Source organism: Dasypus novemcinctus, chromosome 8 (assembly GCF_030445035.2).
Source record: "Dasypus novemcinctus isolate mDasNov1 chromosome 8, mDasNov1.1.hap2, whole genome shotgun sequence".
NCBI lineage: Eukaryota > Metazoa > Chordata > Mammalia > Cingulata > Dasypodidae > Dasypus > Dasypus novemcinctus.
The window spans coordinates 94,266,256-94,290,634 of record NC_080680.1 but is presented as its reverse complement, the minus strand read 5'-3'; the positions used below and the strand labels follow the sequence as shown (position 1 = coordinate 94,290,634).

Sequence of the window (24,379 nt, the reverse complement as noted above, 5' to 3'; positions counted from 1 at the left end):
TCTCCCACTCAACTTAGGAAGCGCTCAAACCACAAATTTCTCAATTTAGGACCAAAACTTCATTTCAGATAGTCTGCCCTAAATACTACAATTTGAATTAACAAAGGACCAAATCTCTATATTTAATGAACTAAAAACTCATAATACCATATCTAAGTAATAATTGCTAGATTAATTTATAAATGATCTTTACAGCTTTACTTAAATTGTTTTATGATGTTCTTAATTAAGGTCCTGATTGGGTCAAGTAAAATAATTTCCAAATTATTAACTTTTACCACATATATTACATACTGTATCTATAATATAATTAAGTATACTGTTTGCTTGACTTTACTTAGTAATGTGAACTTACTTTAAGTGTCTACACTAAAAAGAAAAAAAAAGGTATAGGATCCTTATATTGTCATATCAGGTAACTTTAATGTAAATAGAAGTAGGCACTAAAAGAGAAACATGCCAGTCAAGCAGGCTTTCGTGGGCATTAAGTGAATAATGATTAACTATCAATACAAAGTAAAAATGCAGGAAGATATTTACTTGCAAATGGTATAAAACTTTTTTTGTCATTAAAAATATCTCAGGCTCTATAACATGAATATGACAAGATAAAAGAGACTGGCTATATGCACAAAATAAGAACATAAAAGATGCTGAATTTTTTTCCAGAGTAGAAGTAGATAATGCATACCTTAGTGAATTCAGAATATGGTTATTTTATAGTAACTTATCATTTTTATAGGATTTTCTCTATTGTTTCAAAATTTGCTTTTAATCATGATTAAGTACTTACCCATCCTTTTAGTGGTGCCCATGTGGGGACTCTGTTGCACAAATCACGCAGAATGCGAAGGACAATTACACATGACTTTAATCCATTTGCCCTTGCCTAAAACAAACAAAATGATTCCAGTAGCCCTGTGAAATCAATTCTTCATTTTAAGCACGCTGATCATAGATAGGTTTTTTAAAGTGAATACTAATCAGCCAATCATTCATCAGTTGTCAAGCAAACCAAAAATTCAAGTTATCAAAAGTAGCAAAAATTTAATTTAGAAAGGCAAATTTAAAAGTAAAAGAAGCATATTAAAATAGCTTTTGGGAGCAGATGTGGCTCAAGCAGTTAAGTGCCTGCTTCCCACATGGGAGATCCCAGGTTCAGTTCCTGGTGCCTCTTAAAACCAAAAAAAAAAAAAAAAACAACCAAAGAACAGGAGAAAACAAATGAAAAACCCAACTCAGGGGAGCTGATATGTCTCAGTGGTTGAGTGCCAGTTTCCCACATACAAGGTCCAGAGGGTTCAATCCCCAGCCCTAGTACCTCAAAAAAAAAAAAGCTTTTACAACTTCATGACAACCCCACACACTCCAGCAATTATCTTAACCTTTAGCTTTTTTCACCCATTTTTATTTCATAAGCCATTCTGTGAAATTCAGAGTAGTAAGCCATAAAGTATATGATAATAAAATATCATTAACTATATTAACTATAGTAAAAGCTAAACTAGGCACTGTACCCAAATTAACTCATTTACTCCTACAGCTACTACCCTGTGAAGTAGAAAGTACCCCCAATTTTATATATTACGCAGAACCCTTTGAATGGTAGGTCCTCCAAATAAAACCTGCACAAAGCTACAGTAACTATAAGATAATAACAAAGAGCCAACCTGAAACCATTTGGCATGTCGAAGTGACGCCAAGGCGTTCAGGCATTTCTGCCTGTCCAGTAAGTCTGGAGGATCTTTCATCGCAACATTTTCTAATGGTAAAATGGAATAAAAAGAGACAGACACAATTTGAACAAGATGTTCTTGTCAAATTACCCAAACAATAAAAAATAAAAAGAATAGCAGCATTTGAGGGAACTAATAAGACTCCCAGAAAATTCCATGATTTGGGTTTGATGCCTTTTTTTTTTTAACATGTGCACTATGATTATTCAACAGCCACTAGAGTAGTTCTGTGCACAAATACAACAGGAGCATAAAAGCATTCACTAAGTAAACAAATCAGTGACCAATGCTACATACAATCTGAGATCTTATTAAGCATGTATCACAGGGCACAAAATAGTACATAGCACTTTTTCCTTTAGTGGAAATCCAGGATCAAAGGCAATAATAACTTCTTTTTTTTACAGAAGTGATTTTGATCACGGATCAGAGATAAACTCATTCAGAAGACACTGAGTATGGCAATATATTTTTAACAACTAAATAAACTATCCAGTAAGATAAACATTAGTAGAAACTTCACCTCACTGATGAGAATATAAATCCCTCAGGTATCAGTATGGAGTTCTCTAATCATTTCTTTGCTAAACCAAGATTATTTAAACTACAAAGATAAAATATATTTCAAGGTTTACATACCTTTTTTTTTTTAAGGCAACAAGAATACTACCTAATTACAGCTATTTGAGTTGCTCTAACATTTTAAAGTTGGATTAGATGTCCCAAAAAAGCAAAATTAAAAATCTCGAACATGTGAAAAATCCAAATACTCGTAATTTGGAGAAAATGTCACATGAAATTAATCCAAATTTGGAAAGCTGAATTTATTTCCTCTAAGCTACTAGAAAGTAGGTTTTAAATTTTTTGAAGATGTTGTTTAAAAGCGTACAACATACAAATGTTTATTGGGGAATAATTCTTTGTCTAATCTAATTGAGACAGGTTCACTGTTCTCTTTTATAAACTCCTTTAATAATAAGAGAGTCCACCAAGACTTTTCCCAATATATTCATGATAGCAGTAGACTTGATAGTGTGAATGGGTCAACTGACACAATGTAAATCGTTTTTAGGTGGGAGACAATATCATTGATACTTTTTGCTATCCTCAGTTATTACAAGACTTTATTATGGCAATTTCTTTTATTTCTCTCCCCTTCCACCACCACCCCCAGTTGTCCGTACTCTGTGTCTATTTGCTGCATGTTCTTTGTCCGCTTCTGTTGTTGTCAGCGGCATGGGAATCTGAGTTTTTCTTTTTTTGTTGCGTCATCTTGTGTTAGCTCTCCGTGTGTGCGGCACCATTCCTGGGCAGGCTGCACATTCTTTCGCAGTGTGGCTCTCCTTACAGGGCACACTCCTTGTGCATGGGGCTCCTCTACGCAGGGGACACCCCTGCATGGCATGGCACTCCTTGTGTGCATCAGCACTGCGCATGCGCCAGCTCCACACAGGTCAAGAAGGCCCAGGGTTTGAACCGTGGACCTCCCATGTGGTAGACCACTAGGCCAAGTCCGCTTCGCGGCAATTTCAATGTATATTCTAATTGATAATATATCATTAACTAAAACTGAAGGCATAATGCCCAATAAAAAACAAATATATTAGAGGGAGAACTGTGGTTTTCTTAACTGGCTCAGACACTCTAAAGGCTGAAGTGCTATACACTTATTTTCTGACCAGATGATCTCTACAGCAGATATTGCATTGTTTTCCATTAGCCCCTACCAACAAATCACAACACAGGATCTCACTTCAATACCCTTTTCTTATAAAATGGGAAGCCTCAAAAAGAACTGTTAATGTGGATTTATTTATAAACAAACATAATAAATATATTTATTTCATATTCACAGGTGATCTAGTTCTTGTACTTACTCAATTTTGTCTTTATGGTGACACAGAATACATAACTAACTCATACAATGTTTTCATGACAGAATTTTTAACTGTGGTCAATACAAGCATCTGTGTAAAGTTCACAAACCAGATAAAACCATAAAAGAATAATTAGAATCTTTTAAAAACTAGACACAGCAAAAGTTGACTGACTACTAATTAATGTAATCCCCAAAAAAGGTATGGATCTTGCTCATTTTTAAAACTTCAATTTTTAAATTAAAAGTGAGGCAAGCTAAGTTTTATTCTACCATTTTAAAAGTAGGAATGTCTGGAAGAAGGGGCAAAGGAAGAGAGAAGAGAAGCAGAAGTTTGGATAAAACACAACACAAACCAAAGCACTTTTGTACTTTCTAGTACTCGCATTCAGTGGTCAGAGTGTATAACATCTTTCTCTCATTCTTACACAAATATTTTTAAAAGAGACAATGGAGAAAATGACAAAACAAACTCTTCCATCCCCAAAGTTTGATGGTAACCACAAACTGTTTAAGGGGGAGAGGGGAATTAGGTTGCTACAGACAGTTAACATTTGGAAGCAGCAGATTCCACTAAAAAAGAGATGAAAGGGACAGGCAGAGAACAGAAGACTTGAACCAGATTCCCTTTTACATCATCATCAGAATGGTCATATTTCATGCTCTGATAGTCAAGAGATCCAAAATATTTCAGTATTCTTGTAGTGGCAAACAGCAGAGTAGATATAAAAATAAATCTCATTTTATTTTCCTCAAGATTTACATTGAAACAATAAAGTACATGTAAGGTAATATGGTGCTACTTACATGCCCACTTTGCCTATTTATTTTATATAATTAACACACAGTTTTGTATATTTCTGTTGTTAAAAAAATAAATTTCTTAATGTGGGAATCACAGGATTGCTCTTGGGAAAACTGCTACTTCTAGTAACAGAACTTAAGATAATATTTCTGTAGGAACTTTAGGTATTCAGAGTTTTTCTGATTAAAAAGGCATGTTAGAATCCTTACTAATTAAGAACAATGGAAATGACATCTATTCCATTTTTTCCTACAGTGACCAGTGAAACATATAAGAAACAGCACAGCAAACCAAGAAATGGGTGGGGGTGGGTGGTGAGAATGGGAGGGTAGGGACAGGTAAAATGCAAAGAAAAAACAGTTTTTAAAAATTTATTACTCGAGCAAGATGGCGGCAGAGTAAGGAGCTCCTAGAGTCAGCTCCTGCTACAGGGCACTTAGTAAACACCCAGAGCTATCTGGAGCTAGCTGAAGCATCTGTTTGGGAGTTTCAGGAGGCCAGAAGAGCATCCTGCAACATTCTTGAAGAAATGGAAGGAGGAGACTCTCTGCCCATCTGCAGAGAAGATTCGTAAGTAGAGCAATCAACGCCATGGAGGCCGGTGCCCATCCTCCACTGGAGGCACAAGTTGCCTCAGGAGCTGTGCTATGGCTGGAATTGTAAGCTCCACTTACCAAAAACGGGGGAGGAAGAGACAGTTGGGCACCAACTTTAGCTACTGATGAGTAAATTCAATGGGCTAAAGTATAATCCTAAGAACAACTAAAGTTTGAGCCTATCCAAGTCAGGAAGAGGCCAGTAGCTACCATCTTAACTCCACGCCTGGCACAAGGGGAAGCGGGGCGGACTGAAAATCAGTGTTGGTGGGGACCAGCTTCTTAACATCCAGGTCAGATTAGTGCTATAGCCTAGGCACCAGTGCCACCTCCAGCAGAGAGAAAACTGCGAGGACCTGTGCCAGTCTCTGGGAAATTAATGGCTGAGCTGTGGAGGCTGGTGATTATCCTACTTTGGCAGCACAAGCCGCCCCAGGAGCTATTCTTTGGATGGAATTGGAAGCTCTATTTCCCAAAAACAGGGGAGGAGGAGACAATTGGTGATCAATTTTGGCTACTGATTAGTAGACTCAGCTGGCTAAGGTATAGCCCTAGGAACAGCTGAGGTGTGAATCTGTCCAAGTTGGAAAGAGGTCAGTGGCTACCATTATGACTCTGCCCCCAGACTGAGGAGAAGCTGGGCTGACCGAAAATCGCAGTGAAAGTAGGAACCAGTTTCTTTCACCCAGATCAGCCTGCAGCCCTAGACTAGGCTTCAGCCCCACCTCTGGCAGGGTGGAGGCAGGCAGGTCCTGCATCAGCCTATCCAGGTAACTGCAGGTACCTCTGCTTGGCACAGATGGAATAATCAGAAGTCTACTGGAGTAAATGCCATCATCTTGGACCCACACTGCAGAGCTAGCTGCCCATACCTGCAGCTCCATCCCCGTCCCAGGCAGGGGAGAAAGGGACATGAAGCCTCATCAGTCTCTCTGGGCAATTACAGTCTATGCCTGCATGACTTGGATGATTCCACACAGCTGTGACTCTGCCCCTAACCCTGGCAAAGGAGAAAGTTGAGAGAAGCTTCACTGGTCCCTGGGGCAATGAGGGCAGCTTGAGCCTCCACAGCTTATAGCACCAGCTACATCCTTAGCTACTACTGTACAACCAGCAAGGGAGAAAGGGCAGAAAGCCCTAAAGAGAAAAAACTGTACCCAGAATAAATACTCTAGTAAGCTAGATGCCAAGACACCAACAAAAAATTACAATTCACACCAAGCAACAGGACAATATGGTCCAGTTAAAGGAACAAGATAAGCCTCCAGATGACATAAAGGAGTTGAGACAACTAATCAGAGATGTTCAAACAAATCTCCTTAATAAATTCAATGAGATGGCTAATGAGATTAAGGATATTAAGAAGACATTGGATGAGCACAAAGAAGAATTTGAAAGCATACACAGAAAAATAGCAGATCTTATGGGAATGAAAAGTGCAATAAATGAAACTTTAAGAACTTTGGAATCTTAATAGCAGATTTGAGGAGGCAAAAGGAAGGATTGGTGAGCTTAAAGAAATGGCCTCTGAAAGTGAACATGCAAAAGAACAGATGAAGAATGGAAAAAATTGAACAAGGTCTCAAAGACAGCAAAAGGTATGCAAACATACATGTCATAGGTTTCCCAGAAGGAGAAGAGAAAGGAAAAGGAGCAGAAGGGATATATGAAGAAATAATTTAGAAAATTTCCCAACCCTATTGAAGGACATAGATATTCATGTCCAAGAAGTGCAATGTACTCCTAGCCGAATAAATCCCAATAGACCAACTCCAAGACACATACTAATCAGAATGCCAAATGCCAAAGACAAAGAGAGAATTCTGAGAACAGCAACAGAAAAGCAATGCATTACATATAAGGGATATACGATAAGATTAAGTGCTGATTTCTCACCAGAAACCATGGAGACAAGAAGACAGTGGTATGATATATTTAAGATACTACAAGAGAAAAACTTCCAGTCAAGAATCATATATTCAGCAAGACTGTCTCTCAAAACTGAGGGTGAGATTAGAATATTTACAGATAAACAGAAACATAGAGAATTTCTAATCAAGAGACCAGATTTTTAGGAAATAATAAAGGGTGTGCTAGAGCCTGAAAAGAAAATAACAAGAGGGAGGCCTGGAAGAGAGTCTAGAAATGAAAATTATATCAATAAAAGTAACTAAAGGTTACTTTAGTGGTAAAAATACCATTAAATTTTTAGTGGTAAAAATAAAATATGAGAGGTAAAACTCAAATAAGAATAAACATAACAAATGATGTAAAGCACTTGCATTCAGAAAACTGCAACTCAATGTTAAAAAAAATCAAAAAAGGTCTAAATAACTGGAAGAACATTCCACGCTCATGGATTGTAAGACTAAATATCATTAAGATATCAATTCTACTCAAACTGACATATGGATTCAATGCAATCCTGATAAAAAATTATACCAGCATTTTAAAGAAAAATTGAAAACACAATTATCAAATTTATTTGGAAGAGTAAGGGGTCCTGAATTGCCAGAAACATCTTAAAAAGGAAAAGTGAACCCTCATCTCCAGACTTTAAATCATATTATTACCTAGCTATAGTGGTAAAACAGCATAGTAACTGGCATAAAGACACACACATAGACCAACGGGACCAATTGATGGTTCAGAACTACCCTGTCAAACCCACAAAGCTCGGGCATAACGGTCCATTCAAAAAGTGGTGCTGAAAGGACTGGATATCCATAGCCAAAAGAAGGAAAGAGGACCCCTATCTCACACCTTACCCAAAAATTAACTCAAAATGGATGAAAAACCTAAAAATAAAAGCAAGAACCATAAACTTCTAGAAGAAATTGTAGGAAAATACCTTCAAGACCTGGTAGTAGGTAGTGGATTCTTTAAAGAGGTAAGAGGAGGGTGGCAGACTTGGCCCAGTGGTTAGGGCGTCCGTCTACCACATGGGAGGTCCGCGGTTCGACCCTGGGCCTCCTTGACCCATGTGGAGCCGGCCCATGCGCAGTGCTGATGCACGCAAGGAGTGCCGTGCCACGCAGGGGTGTTCCCTGCATAAGGGAGCCCCACGCGCAAGGAGAGTACCCCGTAAGGAAAGCCGCCCAGCGAAAAAGAAAGTGCAGCCTGCCCAGGAATGGCGCCGCCCACACGGAGAAGTGACACAACAAGATGACGCAACAAAAAGAAACAGATTCCCATGCCACTGACAACAAAAGAAATGGGCAAAGAAGACGCAGCAAATAGACACAGAAAACAGACAACCAGGGTGGGGGTGGGGAAGGGGAGAGAAATAAATAAATAAATGAATGAATGAATGAATGAATAAATAAATCTTTTTCTTAAAAAAAGGAGTTAAGAGGAGGACTGAGATGGACTACTGATGTTTAATGTATGTAGAAGTTTTCATTAGCTTCACTGTGCAAGTGTGGAAATGTATAAAGTGGATGGTTAACAAACAGTGAGGAACAGTTTATAAATGGGGATGTGGCTGAAAATGGTAGTCTAGGGATGTAAATGCCAAATGACAGAATGATAGAGAATAATCTAGGAACTGAATAGTACAGTAAACCAAGAGGTAGATAAGAATAGTGGTTGATGGTACAGATTCAAGAGTGTCCTTTGTGAGCTAGAGCAAATGTGCATCACTACTGCAGGGTGTTGGGAATGTGGAGAAGCATGGGAAAAATACAACTGGAGTGACCTATGGACTGTGGTTAGCGATAAGAATATAATAGGTCTTGCACCTATGCCAAAGATGTACTGTGTTGATAATGAGACAGTATGGAAAATGTGAACCAAATGTACACTATGGGCACGGTAACAATCAGATGACATTATCTTATCTGTAACAAATGTTCCACCACAGTGTGGTGTGTTGATAGAGGGGTGTTATTTGGGAATTCTGCACATGTGCATGACTGTTTTATAAGTTTAGAACTTCTGTCATAAAAATACATTTAAAAAATAATAGTGTAGGTTGGGGGAAAAACACACCAAATGTAAGATAAGGACTATAATTAGTAGTAAGATTTTGACAATATTCTTTCACAATTTGTAACAAATGTCTCACAACAATGCAAGGAGTTGGTGGAAGGTTGATATATGGGACCCCTGTATGATGTTATGCGTGTATGCTTTGTAAGTTCACAAGTTTTACTATACATTTAACTGTTCATGTATATTCATATGTAAATGATATAAACATAATAATAATAGGGTGAGGTGGGGGAAAATACTTTGGTTAGTAGTAATATTTTGACAGTGCTCTTTAATCATTAGTTAAAAGGATTTAACAACAATGCAAGGTATTAGTGGTAGCATGAGTTATGAGAGTCCTGTATGATGCTATATATAATTGTTTAAGTTCACAACTATCACTATACACTTGTTTATGTATGAGTGATATATTTCAATAAATTAATTTTTTTTTAAATGTATTACTCAGTAACCTGGCATCAGGGCATGAAGGTACACACAACATTCTGAACAATGAAAGCACTGAAAAGGAAGCCCATTAGGCCTAACCTTGTTTATCTGGTTAAAGGTTAGATCAATGACCAGAATCACACCATACTTTAGAAATTGTTGGTCTGTTTCTCTCAGTCCCTCAACATGCAAGCTAACTATCTGCTCCCATTAACAAAAACAACATACTTGAGATAGGGGTGAAAAAAAGCCAGAGCATGACTGTGTTAAGCAGGAGTTATACATCTGGACTCTACAAAAAAACTAAGCTGGGTTATGAGGAGCTACTTGACAATATGGATGCTGACCTATTAAGTTCATGCTGAAAGAATTTTCTATTTAGCCTAAACACATTCTGGTAGTCCCTTCCTACTCTTGAGACCCTTGAGACTTTATGGAGAGAAAGACATTATGCTCCAAGTCACTGTCCAAGTAAAACATCAGGACACATTAATGTGGACACATAAATGTAGCAATAAAGCAGAACACAGCAGTGCGGGTATAGTGCAGTTGGTTGGGCAACTGCTTCTCATGTACAAGGTCCCAGGTTCAATCCCCAGTACCTCCCTAAAAAGAAAAAAAAAGGGGGGGGGGGTTTGAGGCATAACAGAGAGAGCACTGTTCTCCTAATTTAAGTTAGTAACATCACACAGTGTGACTTTTTCTCCAATACCTCACTAGGCAGTCAACCACTGGAAAGATAATGGCTAAAGGTTTGTTCTGGATCATGTCGGCCTAGCAGCTGTGGAAGGTATGAAAATAAAGCATGAAGCATCATATAAATTCCAGTTGCAATTTTTTTTTTTTTTGAGATCTACTTTGAGATCTACTGCCTTGACTCCAGTTGGATTCGTGCTAGTGACCTTCTGCCAAGATGCATTAGAAGTTCACACTGGCAACATTACACAAAAAGGTACATACACTCTGGCAACTTCTCTGTGACCCACTGAAAATCTACCCCAGGTTTGTCTTCTTCTATACCACAAGACTCTCTGCTGTTCCCCTATCTACCTGGTTTCAAATTGCATTATAAATATAATTAACAGCTGATTTACCACTCCCAATAGCAAATACACTTCTGGTTTAAAACGACTAGCACTTAAAAAAAAAAAAAAAAAAAAGCTGAGATTCTGTGTGATGCTCTGAATAACTAAACACCTACCTAAAACAATCATACATTCCTCCAAGAGAGTAACAGAAGAGTGGACTGCTCTTAGAGTCAGAGCAGCTGGGTAAAATGAGACTTTCCTCATTTATAAAACAGGTTAATTATCTACTTCACAGAGTTGTGAGAGTTAAATAATGTATAAGGAACTGCTTGTAACACAGTAGGTAATAAAATACCTTAACAGCACTAAATCTTCAATATATATTGTTTGCACTCTGGGATGCCCATTGTTTGTTTCTTACATATTAGAGACAAGTCCTTTAATTTTTTTTTTTAAACAAATCAGACAATGTGTTTGTTGCCTAAATTCATTTAACAGACTTTCTGTTGCTCACCTACAATGTTAGAAAAGTACTATGATAGGTTTCAGGGATGAAAAAGACACCTGCACCTCCCTAAGTCATAAGCTATGTCTAAACTAGCCTATTATTAGCACTGCAGCAAACGTAGTATACTCATTCCAAAACTACACTTCAGTGGATGTTTAAGAGTTTAACCACCATCTTTAGGGTCAGTTCTTCAGACCAGTTATGTACATACTATTCTCAGTTAATACAAGGTAATGTGAGTAGGCTGGGTTTGCTCTGTCAATCTTTGAAGTAAGTTGAGTAACTACCACTATTTACTGAGCAACTACTTCGTTGTACAAAGTATTGTACAAGTCACATTACATAAATTCTTTCATTTAACCTCAAATTAATTTTTTGAGGTATTTTTATCCACATTTAAAAATGAAGGAACCTGTCGAAGGTCATATAGCAACAGCAACTAACAGAGTTAGAAATCCAAATCCCAAGGCTTTTTCTTCTATTCCCATTTTAGCAGGGAACATGCAGTAATGGAGAAATTGTTATAGGACCTTCGAGTCGAGGCACCTTATCTGTGAAATAGCAAACAATACTAAAAAGATTCACTATATAGTCCGGCAATTTAAAATGTAAAGAGTGATTTGAAGTGAGTAGTTAAGATTCACTTCTGCAGACACATCTCTTAGGAGGTGAAGTCTGATACTCTGATCTCTCCCAGTCCTCCAGATCTGCCTGCTGCTCTCAACCACATTTCCTCTCTTTTTCTAGGTTTTATCCAAATAAGTACAAAGTGAAGAGAGTAAAGAGAATGCCATGAGGTATACATGTACGGCAAATAGTTTGTTTTGGGGATGTATGAAGGGAAGTTGAAATACTATATTTTACATATATTTTCAACCATATTTTATATATTTTTTCAACTTTGAGAAAGGACAGGAGTAAAACGGGGGGGGGGGAAGGAAGGGTAGCTTCCAGTAACAGAAATTCCTAGAATCTGAATGAATCTTGTGCTTTCATCCCATGTAGGTGAAAAGAACTGCATCATGGGGATGAGCAACTATCTGGTGGGAGAAAACAAAGTTTTATAGAATTGTTATAGTGCAGGTCTCAAAAGCTCAATGATGCTGGATCCTCCAACTTGCCAAAGAACACACAAAACTGCTAGCACAGAACAGAAAAACTGTCTTTGACAAGCTCAGGTTAAGACAAAAAGAACAACTACACAAGATATCCAGTAAGTCAATAAGGCTGGGAGGTTAAGGGCAATATATAAATGGCAAAGCAAATCTTTCTGCCATTTAGAAGGAGAGAAAGTAATATGTGTAAAACATTAGAGCCAAACTAATTTTTTTCATCTTACCTGGTCCACATGATAATCCAACTCATAAAGAGGTCTTGGATCCTTTAGTAACCCAAACAATTTGAACAGAGACTATGACCTCCCCTACTTTATTTCAAATTACATTCTTTAACCAATAGTGCTCCAGAAAAGGTGTAGTAACTTAGTACTGTTTTTAGCTTCTCTGAACAGAGAACAAAGTGATAAAGGCAATAAAACTAAGTTTAAGGTGTGTTGCTGAAAGCTTTGGCAAAATCCCAAGTAAGTACACAACATGAAAACCACAGAAAAAAAAGAAGCCTGATATTCCCTTGATACTTTCAAAGAAGGTAAAAGATGCCTACAAGCAAACATATAGTAAACCTAGTCTTTGATAACTTCAGTCTTTTTCCTGTCTCCCTACAGTCAAGCAATTTTTGATACCTATAACTATAGTAAGAAATGATTGTTTTTAAACTAGAAGGGCAGGTAGAACACAGCTTATCAGAATTAACACTTATCTTGACACTGCAGAAATCATTTTATTTTTAAAAAAAGGAAAAAAGAAATCAGTTTATAGTTCTACAGTTAATGGTGAACTGTAAAAGCTGTTAAAGAAATTAAGTCATTTAAAGCCTGGTTAACAGAGGTACTACAGATTTTAAATATAGAAAAAAATGTACAGGTATAAACCCAATTATAGATTAACGCCCTTTCATTTTAAAATATGACTCAAAATCGTGTCTATTTATTTCTTTTGGAAATTATATAACTGAATTTAGTTAATCCAAAAAACATTTTTTAAAAGGAGTCTATCACTTTTCCTTAAGTGATACTATGAGTCATGTCTACCAAACTCAAAACTCTAATTTTGCTAGTAAATGTGTCATTTTTCTGTCCTTATCACCAACATGAAATAAACTAAGAAACTGACCAATATTTCTTACCACACAGGTATTTTAGGTAGGGGAGTAAGCAATGTGATTTTTTGAAAGTTTATTGGTAAAAAAAAATTGCAACAGGGATTCCCCATTGGTCCAAATAGGCTTGGGTGCCTCTTGTCATGCCTGAGAATGGCCAGTTGGTCAAAAATCTGACACAGGAGTAATATCACATGGCAAGTTTCTAGCAACAGGACTGAGAGGCAAAAACAAATAAACTCGACAGGATAAAAACATGAGATAAAGAAGTTCAGCACTTCTCCATCACTACTTTGCCAAACTCTACTTTCATAAGGATTCCAGTACAAAACCAATTCTTTTTAACTTTAGGAGAAAGAAACTTTAAAGCATGATTTCTACATATATTCAAAATGTTAATAGAATAAAAAAAACTCATAGAAAAAAATCACAGAAAGTTATTTACTAAAGGAAAAAAAAAAAACCAATCTCCCAATTTATATCTTTTACTCTGTAAGACAAATCTACTGAGAAGCAATTAAGGAAATCAAAGAAGACCTAAATAAATGGAAGAATATTCCCTGTTCATGGATAGGAAAACTAAATATTAAGATGTCTATCCTACCAAAACGGATCTACACAGTCAATGCAATCCCAATAAAAATCAACACAGCATTCTTTAAGGAACTAGAAAAACTAAGAAATTCATTTGGAAAGGAAAGAGGCCCTGAATAGCCAAAGAAATATTGAAAAAGAAAAACGAAATTGGAGGAATCACACTACCTGACTTCAAAACATACTACAAAGCTACAGTAGTGAAAACAGCATGGTATTGGCATAAGGAGAGACACACAGACCAATGGAATCGAATTGCAAGTTCTGATATAGAACCTCATATATATAGCCATATAATATTCGATAAAGCCACCAAACCCTCTCAACTGGGAGAGAATGGTCTATTCAACAAATGGTACCTGGAGAACTGGATAGTCATATGTAGAAGAATGAAAGAGGATTACCATCTCACACCTTATACAAAGATCAACTCAAGATGGATCAAAGACCTAAATATAAGAGCCAAGACCATAAAGACTTTGGAAAGCAGTATAGGGAAACATCTACAAGGCCTTGTAATAAGAAATGGCTTCATGAACATCACACCAAAACCACAAGCAGCAAAAGAACAAATAGATAAATGGGACTTCCTCAAAATTAAAGCCTTCTGCACCTCAAAGGAGTTTGTCAAGAAAGTAAAAAGGGAGCCTACACAATGGGAGAAAATATTTGGCAACCATCTATCAGATAAGAGACTTATAACCTGCATATATAAAGAACTCCTATATCTTGAAAATAAAAAGATAAGCAACCCATTTAAAAAATGGGAAAAAGATTTAAACAGACACTTCTCCAAAGAAGAAATACGAATGGCTAAAAAACACATGAAAAAATGCTCCAAATCTTTAGTTATCAGGGAAATGCAAATCAAAACTACAATGAGATACCATCTTACTCCCCTAAGACTGGCAGCTATGAAAAAAACAGAATAATACAAATGCTGGAGAGGATGTGGAGAAACGGAAACACTCATCCACTGCTGGTGAGAATGCAGAAGGAGCCAACCATCCTGGAGGACAGTTTGGCGGTTTCTCAAAAAACTAACCATAGATTTGCCATATGACCCAGCAATTCCACTGCTGGGTATATGCCCAGCAGAACTGAAAACAGGACACAAACCGATATATGCACACCAGTGTTCACAGCAGCATTGTTCACTATCACCAAAAGCTGGAATCAACCCAAATGCCCATCAACAGATGAGTGGATCAATAAAATGTGGTATATACATACAATGGAATACTACTCGGCTTTAAGAACAAATACACTACAAACACACGTGATAACATGGATGAATCTTGAGAACCTTATGTTGAGTGAAGCAACCCAGGCATTGAAGGACAAATACTACATGATCTCAATGATATGAAATAAGTAAACCAAGCTGCCTCAGAGAGCTAGAGACTGGATGATAGGCTTACAGGAAATCGGGGGATAGAGGAAGGATGTAAGCTGACATCTACATGGGTGAAATCTATGATAAGTTGGAGGTAAGTATGTATACAAGGAAGGGATAAAATGGGGGCATAGGGTTACACTTGGGTGGGGCTTTGCGGGCTTGAGGGGGCCTAGGGATGGGCGGATGAGTAATATTGCCCAAGAAATTGGGGGAGGGAGGGGCAACATACGAACATAGGAGATTGTCATGTGTTGGCTGAGAGTATAATGCTGAGAAAACCTTTTCAAAATATGATTAGGAAAGTTACCTGTTTAAGATACTTAAAGGGGATAATATGATGCAGGACACTCTCCTAGGGAATATGTGAATGCTCATTTTGCCAGAGTGGGTTATATCATTGGGTAGAGATCCATATAATGAGAGTGAAGGTAGACCCACATCCTGAGGAGGACTAATGCCTTCAAATAGAGGGAACTGTATCTCTCAAGAGAAATGGTGGCTCCCAGGACATTAGGGCAGTTGAGCATGTCAAGCCCTCAACACTGTTGCAAGTATCTCTGAACATGGCTCCTCAAGAAATGAAGATTGACTGTCACTGTGGGCCTCAAGGGGAGGGGGAAATAGATATTGAACAGATGGAACCAATGTAACTGTGAGGGCAATAGAAGTGTTTCACAAGAGTACGCAAGGATGGCTATAAAACATGTAATATTACACCAAAAACATATAGGGGCCGACAGACTAATAATGTAAATCATAATGTGAAACATAGGATAACTAAAAATTTAGAAAATTATATAGCCTAAAGTATAAACTACCATGTAAACACAAATGTTACCTTGTTTGAAAGCTATTGTCTCAATATCTGTACATCAGTTTCAGTAAATATGGTATGAATATGTTGAAAGATTACTGCTGTGGAAGGGAAAAGGTTTTATATTGGATATGTGAAAGTACTGTATATTGTATATATGAATTACTGTGATCTATAACTCTTGTGAAGAGAAGCTTAATAATTAGGAAAAAAGAAAAGAAAAAGGATATAGAATTTTTCCAAATTAATATGTTTTCTATATCTAACCTTTAAACTCATCGCTATATTCCATTTTACTGTTAAGGGAACCTGGCATTATATTGGGCTTCACTTTTCAGGAAGTTTTGGATCAAAGAGTGGTTCAACAGTGGCAGCAGAGGAATACTGGTATGGGATGTTATTGACAGGGGACATATGGTTGACAGGGAGTTATACAGAGCATGTGTCCAGGGTGCATGGAAATGTTTGGATACATTCGTAGTGGAAACAATTAAAAACAACAGCTGGGGGGGTGCTGGGTTCCTGGCCAGGGGGGCTCTGTCGTGGTCCCTAGGGGAGCAGCGGCAGTCCCCCGGGTGCAATGGCAAGGACCAGGAAGGAATGAGGGTCCAACAGTGGGCCCCTGATACTAATGACTATGCTTGTGAGCCTATACACCTGAAATAAGAACAAGGCCTAGAGCAGCACTGTGCCTAAGAGTTCCCTCCTGAGAGCCTCCGTGTTACTCAAACGTGGCCAGTCTCAAAGCCAAACTCAGCATGTAAATGCACTGCCTTCCCCCCAGCGTGGGACATGACACCCAGGGATGAGCCTCCCTGGCACCGAGGGATCACTACCAAGTACCAGCTTATGACATAACTAGAAAATGACCTTGAATAAAAGGTTCAACTCGGACCAGCAGAATATCCCTGTCTACATATAATAACAGGAGTTAAAAATGCTTTTTGACCTAAATTAAGGGGGAAATGGAAAGGACAAATGAGTTTATATGGCTATGAGTCTCTAAAAGGAGTCTGGAGGTTATCAGAAGGATTGCCCTTATGCACACCTGAGCAGAGTCTCAGAGACAGATAAAGTAGATACAACCCCAGGTATTGGTTCTTTTGAGGGCTACAGAGACCCACAGGTTCTATGGTCATGGCAGATGGAGTTCACTGCCATGTCAGTTGGCCCTTCTTTGGAGTTGGTGTTTCTGTGTCAAGGAGCCAGACTCAGATGTGATCTCTTTTCACAAGCCTTTCCTGTTACTTTACCAGAATTGTAGTTGGTGCTGGGGTTTAAGATATATCTAGGGGATCTGAATCTCTGGACTGACAATATGATAGCCAGACTCTGAGCCTCAATAGACTTCAGCTCCTACACTGTTTATTGGACTTACCCCACTCAGCTAACATGGAGTTGAAGAATGTCAGCCACCACACCATGGAACCAAGAATGCCTACAACTGAAAGCAGGAGGATTGCATCCAGTATCCATGTCGAATCTAAGCCCCTTCTTGACATAGATGTGGAATGGACACAACCAATCCAAGGTCCACAGGATGGAGGAATACAGTAAGGATTAGAGTAGACTTACTGATATTCTTTTCATGAACTATTGTGGTTAGTAATCGAGAAAATGTGGCACTGGTGTGGAAAAAGTGGCCATGGTGGCTGCTGGGTGAGGGGAATGGGAGGAAGAGATGAGATGTGGAGGCATTTTCGGGACTTAGAGTTGTCCTGGGGGATGCTGCAGGGACAATTACCAGACAGGGGATGCTGCAGGGACAATTACCAGACATTGTACATCCTCCCATGGCCCACTGGATGGAACGTGGGAGAGTATGGGCTATGATGTGGACCATTGACCATGAGGTGCAGCGATGCCCAGAGATGTACTCACCAAATGCAATGGATGTGTCATGATGATAGGGGAGAGTGTTGCTGTGGGGGGAGTGGTGGGGAGGGGGCGGTGGGGGTGAATGGGGACCTCAATTTTTTTGAATGTAATATTTTTAAAAAATGAATTAAAAAAATAAAATTTAAAAAACAATAAATTTGAAAAAAAAAGAAAATATTTTAGCTAAAAAAAAAAAAGGAAACCATAAATCTTACAAAGTTATGGACTGTTAGGAATCAAGGGCAAGTGAGTAATTTTGAAACAATAAGTGAGTAAATTTGAAAACAATACTATTTTGGACTCATTTAATCCTGAAATCTGACTGTTAAACCAAACTACACAAAATATGTTAGCTCTTACCAATAACTTAACACAATACCAAAGTAAAGTAGATAACCTAAATGTTACAAAAATTAACGAGAGTTAAATACAGGTTTTTTTAATTAACATTTTATATTTTAAAGTTATACATCTTTGCAAAATATACTGATTATGAAGAAACAGCCATTTTAAACTATTATGGTGGTTTTAAACAAATGAAGATAATTGTTTCCTAAAACCATAAAGCATAGTTAACATAGCATTCAAGAGGTCTCATATGAAGAAAACAAAACAAAAAATATATACATGTACCTCCATCTTTCTTCTCCAATTCGTCCCTAATTAGAGGGGAAGTAAGTATCACCTTCAAAGTTAACGTGGGTTCCTTTGTATTCTGAATTATAATAGATGCCTCATTTATACATTGCTCCACTTGATATTTCTCTTCTGTGAGTTTCTGAAAGGCATCAAGATTTTTAAAACATCCAGTTAATTAGATTAAAATTTCAAAAAATGAATGCTTCCTCCTTAGTTTTTAAATATTATTAACTATTAGAATTACTGTGCCAAAGGATAAAGTCCTTAACTATAATAGTTCTTTAATGTGGGGCTAACACTTCTCTCAACTTAGAAGCAAATACTTTCTCTCTCTCTCAAAAAGCACCACAACGTAAACCATCTATACAATAATTAAACAATTTAACAACATTCTTTCTAATATTTTAAAATAAAATGTCAATTGCACCATTTATGTGATAAAGAGTAAACTGTTGTTCCTGGAATTATTAGAGAACTATTGTAGAATAATAAATAGTTGCGAGTGTGCTCTAAAACAATTGCTTTTTTGATAGACAGCCTAAACAGAAACTCCTACTTGGCGAAGATCTACTAAATTAAGATTATATACATTTTTAAAGAGAATCAAGTAAGCATCAGTGAAAAAGAATCCCTGCACAGTCACTCACCAATGAAAAATGAATATAAACAGGTAACTTTCCTTCTCTGATCTCTTTTCAAGAGATAGTTAAGATCTGTCATTATGGGGTAAGTCATCTGACATCCACAGGGAAATTTAAGTACATTGCTTTGTTTAAATACAATTATAAACACATAATTTAAAGGCCTTTTAGAAAATAATCACCCAATTATGCTTATATATTAAATTTTACAGGGTTTTTCTTTGTGGTGAAATTTAGTATCTATTACTAGGAATAAAATAGCCAGAAAGAACAGAGACCCTACTGGGTCTCTTGCCAATCATTGTGCATTAAAAGAACTCAAAGTCATTTACATAAAAATGGCATTGTACAACTGAACATTCCCAAGAAGGTAGGAAAGAGAAAACTCATTATCTTAATTTTGAAGAGAAGAAAGCTAGGAAGGGAAAACCTACATAGCGAATGGAAGATCCAGAACTAGACTACAGAGAAAAAGCAAAAAACTGCTCACATTTATTTTGCCACTCAAAGAGTATTAAAGATGTCTATCAAAGAATGAGTCAAATTAATTTTTCAATTATTCATGCAGATCTTAGTTGAACAGACACAAAGTAATAAACATGGTATGAGATATGGGCTAGACTAATTATAAGTGATTTCTTTAAAAAAAAAAAAAAAAGAAAAAGATTGTTCTCCTCCTTTATTCAAGGAATTTCTAAAAATCATCCTAGGAAAGAATGTGTAGGAAAAATGTATAGTACAACCTCAATTAATGAAGGTGCACAGATAATTGAAAGTTTTTCTATGGTAAGTACTCAAGAAAAAGATCTTTAATTCATAAAAAACAAGATCATACTAGAAACTGGTTTTTCATACAAACACCAAAAATGGGGCAAGTGCGTAGGTAGAAATCACACAAATGACTTCCTGAAATAAAAATAAATGTGTTTGTGAGTGTGTTTGTGTGTGTATATATAAAACTTAATCTAAGACCGGAAGACAATTACCCCCACTTTACAGAGAAATATATCTTTAACCATATCTATACTAATGGATCTAGCCATCAAGCAAAACAGATCATTTCATTACTGGACAACTCTATTGGTTGTGTTAAATTGAAACACGTGTCTCAAAATTTCCACCAATGGTCTTGGAGTTTGAGGCTCTTACTTTCTCCAAGACAACACTTTAAAGACCTAAAGATAATTATGTCTTCTTCTATTTTTCTCTTCTCTAGCCTAATGTCCCAGTCTCTTCAATCCTCAATTAAGAGTGCACAGCTTGCACTGGATTCCCCCACCCCCAAACATTTGCTGGGTCATCAAGAATATTTTAAACTGTGATGCCCCCAAATAAGGACCCTTACTCAGGAGATTTAAAAAATGCAGAATTCAAGTTGTGATCTGCACAGAGAAAGCTCTACTAATGCAGTTCATGCTTGGCCCAATCTCTTATATCTTCAATACTTGAGCGATGTGATAGATTTTCATTAAGAGAACTGTGATTTATTATAGCACTGGTTCTCCACCCTTTTCCACCCAACATACCTGAGGAATATGCTCACATTCTTGCGAAAAAGGGTACAGAAAGTAAGACAGTTGAAAAAGCCCTCCAGGTTAGCATTCTATTATATCCTTAATATTTCTGACCCTTTGAATATTACTTTCTTATAGACTCCAGAGTAACAAAGTTCACTATACTATAGTGACAAAGTAACAAAGTTCACTAACTACAGTTAAAGCAGAAATATAGATTAGATTTTAAAACAATACAAAAAGGAATTAAAACAGAGGAATTCTATTAACGTTCAAGTTAACAAAAAGTAGAGTTAGCCAGAATCCCATCAGTGAGCTTTCCATTTCTTAAAGTTTAGTATTATACTACACATTGCCTACCACTCTCCCTCCCCAAATATTACGAAAACATTCAAAAAAGCAAATGAAGGAAAGTTAACCCTATGAAAGATAAGAAAACACAGTTCTCCAACAAAATTGAAACTGGAAAAGCAAAGTTTGTTCAACCACTTAGAAAAACGTAAGATCTAAGGCATACTGATAAATAAAATAGTGCCTCAAAAATTAATGCAAGGGAAGGTGTCAACAAGTATCAGGAATCATGGACAAAAAATCAGGGAGATGATTGTGAAGGTCAATTGGTGAATATGAAGAAAATGATATAGTAACAAAGCTAATAAAAATATTTAGAATTCATATTACTTGGGGGACAAAAAAAGAGCCCTCTTACAGGAAATACAAATAAAAGAAAACAACCAAAGAAAAAGAAGCATTCAACAACTCAAAATTTGGATTCTATGGGCTGACAACTATTTGTGTGACATGGACATAAGGACTAACTGAAGTGAAGTGATCAAAAAGTTGTAATCTAATTAGACCACAGCTAACACATATCTAAAACTGAAAGCTGATCACAGCTTCCCAATCAGTCATGCAGCCCATGGACAGGCAGGCAGGCTAACTGGCAGAGCAAGCTTGAGGGTGACCAGAGCCCTAGATTGACTGCCTTCAGCCCTAAGCCTGTAGCCTTCTGCAGCATCGCAGGAAGCATACCAACATTAAAATTTTCTAAATGTATCGTATTTAGAAAAGTTTGTACACATGGGAAAAGTCTGGGCACTAACAATTAATAGTGACTCTTTTTTTTTTTTTAAGATTTATTTTCCCCTCCCCGACCCCTCCCATGCTGTTCTTGCTCTCTGTGTCCATTCGCTGTATGATGATCTTCTGTATCTATTTCTCTTTTTGTCTTCTCTTCTCATCTTTCTCCTCTAGGATTCACTGGGATTCAATCCTGGGGACCTCCGATGTGAAGAAAGGTTCCCTGTCAAATGAGCCGCCTCAGTTCCTGGTCTCTGCTGCACTTCACTTTGACTCTTCCCTTCATCTCTCTTTTGTTGCATCATTATCTTGCTGTGTGACTCACTTGCATGGGCACTGGATCACCATGCAGACTCTCACATGGGCACTTGGCTCACTAGGAGGGCACTCACACGAGCACCTGGCTCACCATGTAGGCACTGGCTCACAGCGCAGGCACCCTTTCTCTTCTTTTTCACCAGGAGGTCCCAGGGAGCGAATCTGGGTCCTCCCATATGGTAGGCGGACGCCTTAACACTTGAGCCACATCTGCTTCCCCAATAGTAACTTTCATGAACAGGATGGGATGACTATTAAATGAACTGAGTCTTCAATTTTTTATTTATTTTTTATTTTTTATTATTTATTTCTCTCCCCTTCCCCTTCCCCCCAGTTGTTTGCTCTCTGTGTCTATTTGCTGTGTGTTCTTCTGTGACTGCTTCTATCCTTATCAGCGGCACCAGGACTCTGTGTTTCTTTTTGTTGCGTCATCTTGTTGTGCCAGCTCTCCGTGTGTGTGGCGCCATTCTTGGGCACTTTCTTTGGCACTGGGCAGCTCTCCTTACAGGGCACACTCCTTGAGCATGGGGCTCCCCTATGTAGGGGACACCCCTGGGTGGCAGGGCACTTCTTATGCCCATCAGCACTGTGCATGGGCCAGCTCCAAATGGGTCAAGGAGGCCCAGGGTTTGAACTGCAAACCTCCCATGTGGTAGGCGGATGCCCTATCCGTTGGGCCAAGTCCGCTTCCCTGAGTTTTCAATTTTTAAAGTTATCATCTATGAAAGTCTTATCTAGATACTACTTTTCAATCTTTCAGTTCTTTATGTATTATACATTACACCAATTCTTTCAAGAGTCTGAAAACTATGAAGACTCTCAGCAAGATACAACTAAAAAGTTTTAAGAGTTTACCTTAATAGCCATCTTAATTTGGTTAATATATCCTGAATATAAATTCCCAGAGTCTGGATGAAATGTCATGGATTAGACACCAACACAGAGTAGCAATACTCCTTTTGTCTGTACCTACCCTTTACTATTACCTTTCTCTTACTTTGAATTCATCAAGGTCACTACCTTTTTACAAATTCCCCAACAGGTGCAGTTCAACTGTACTCACCTGAATCTGAATAGGAAGATTATCTTTGACTGTATTTAACAGGGTCTCTGTGGGTTTGTCTTTGCACATTAACACCAGCTCCAAGTCCATATCATCTTTTATTAGCAAGCCTTTTGCGACCAGGCCAATCCTCATTACACCACACAATGTCCGACCACCTTGATCCCTAAAAATGAAAGACAATAATTAATTTTATAAGCTATTTCCCAAACTCTAATTTAATTGCCACTGATTAGATTAAAAGCCCTGAAAATCCACAAGTGCAACTTCCTAGAAATGCAAATGAAATGATAAGGGAGGATGTAAATTCAGACATCTAGATAATCCATGGAACTCAGTTTCAGATTTTTTTTTAAGAGAATAACTCTTTTTTAAAAGATTTATTTTTAATTTATTTCCCTCCTCCCCTCCCCCCCCCCACCATTGTCTGCTCTCCGTGTCTATTTGCTGTGTGTTCTTCTCTGTCCACTTGTATTCTTGTCAGCAGTACCAGGAATCTGTAATATATGTCTCTTTTTTGTTGCGTCATCTTGCTGCGTCAGCTCTCTGTGTGTATGGCGCCACTCCTGGGCAGGCTGCACTTTTTTCACATGGGGCAGCTCTCCTTGTAGGGCATACTCCTTGCACACGGGGTTCCCCTATGCGGGGGACACCCCTGCATGGCATGGCACTCCTTGCGTGCATCAGCACTGCACGTGGGCCAGCTCACCACACAGGTCAGGAGGCCCTGGGTTTGAACCCTGGATCTCCCATATGGTAGACGGGCACTCTATCAGTTGAGCCAAATCTGCTTCCCCAGTTTCAGATTTAAGGGTTATAAAGTATCTATCTTCTATGAGGGATCAATAGAGAGCCTATTTCAGACCATATGGATCTTTTAATTCTTTATTGCATCTATATATCGCTTAAGAAAACCCAAAAATACTCTATCGCCTTAAATATTTTCAAATTGCTTTTCCTAAACTTTCTCCTATTATATTTTAATACCAATTAAGAATTTATGAGAACTATGAACATCATGATCTACTGAGAAAGAACATCAGACAGGAATTCTAAAAACCAGCATCATTCCTTATGGTGCTTGCTGGGCTCAGTATCCACAACTGTAAAACAGCTACTAGCTAAATAAGCTATGGTCCCTTCTGGCTGCATCATTCTAGGAATCCAAAAAAGCTTATGGGGAAAACAGAATAATATGGTACCAGTAAAGAGCTGAGGAAGGAATGAACACACTTAAGATAATGCCAGTAT

The 24,379-nt window shown here is 37.8% G+C and overlaps 1 protein-coding gene across 12 annotated transcripts in view; it reads right to left on the bottom strand.

Moving 5' to 3' along the window:
- Positions 1 to 24,379, bottom strand: part of STRBP (spermatid perinuclear RNA binding protein) — a 196,893-nt gene that overhangs the window by 79,722 nt on the left and 92,792 nt on the right. For all 12 annotated transcript variants that reach the window (XM_058302419.2, XM_058302415.2, XM_004463427.5 and 9 more), the window contains 4 exons: positions 23,129 to 23,294; positions 18,507 to 18,651; positions 1,671 to 1,762; positions 794 to 889 (listed from right to left, as the gene is read on the bottom strand). In XM_058302419.2, the coding sequence (XP_058158402.1) occupies positions 794 to 889; positions 1,671 to 1,762; positions 18,507 to 18,651; positions 23,129 to 23,294 (499 nt within the window). The remainder of the gene's footprint in view (positions 1 to 793; positions 890 to 1,670; positions 1,763 to 18,506; positions 18,652 to 23,128; positions 23,295 to 24,379) is intronic.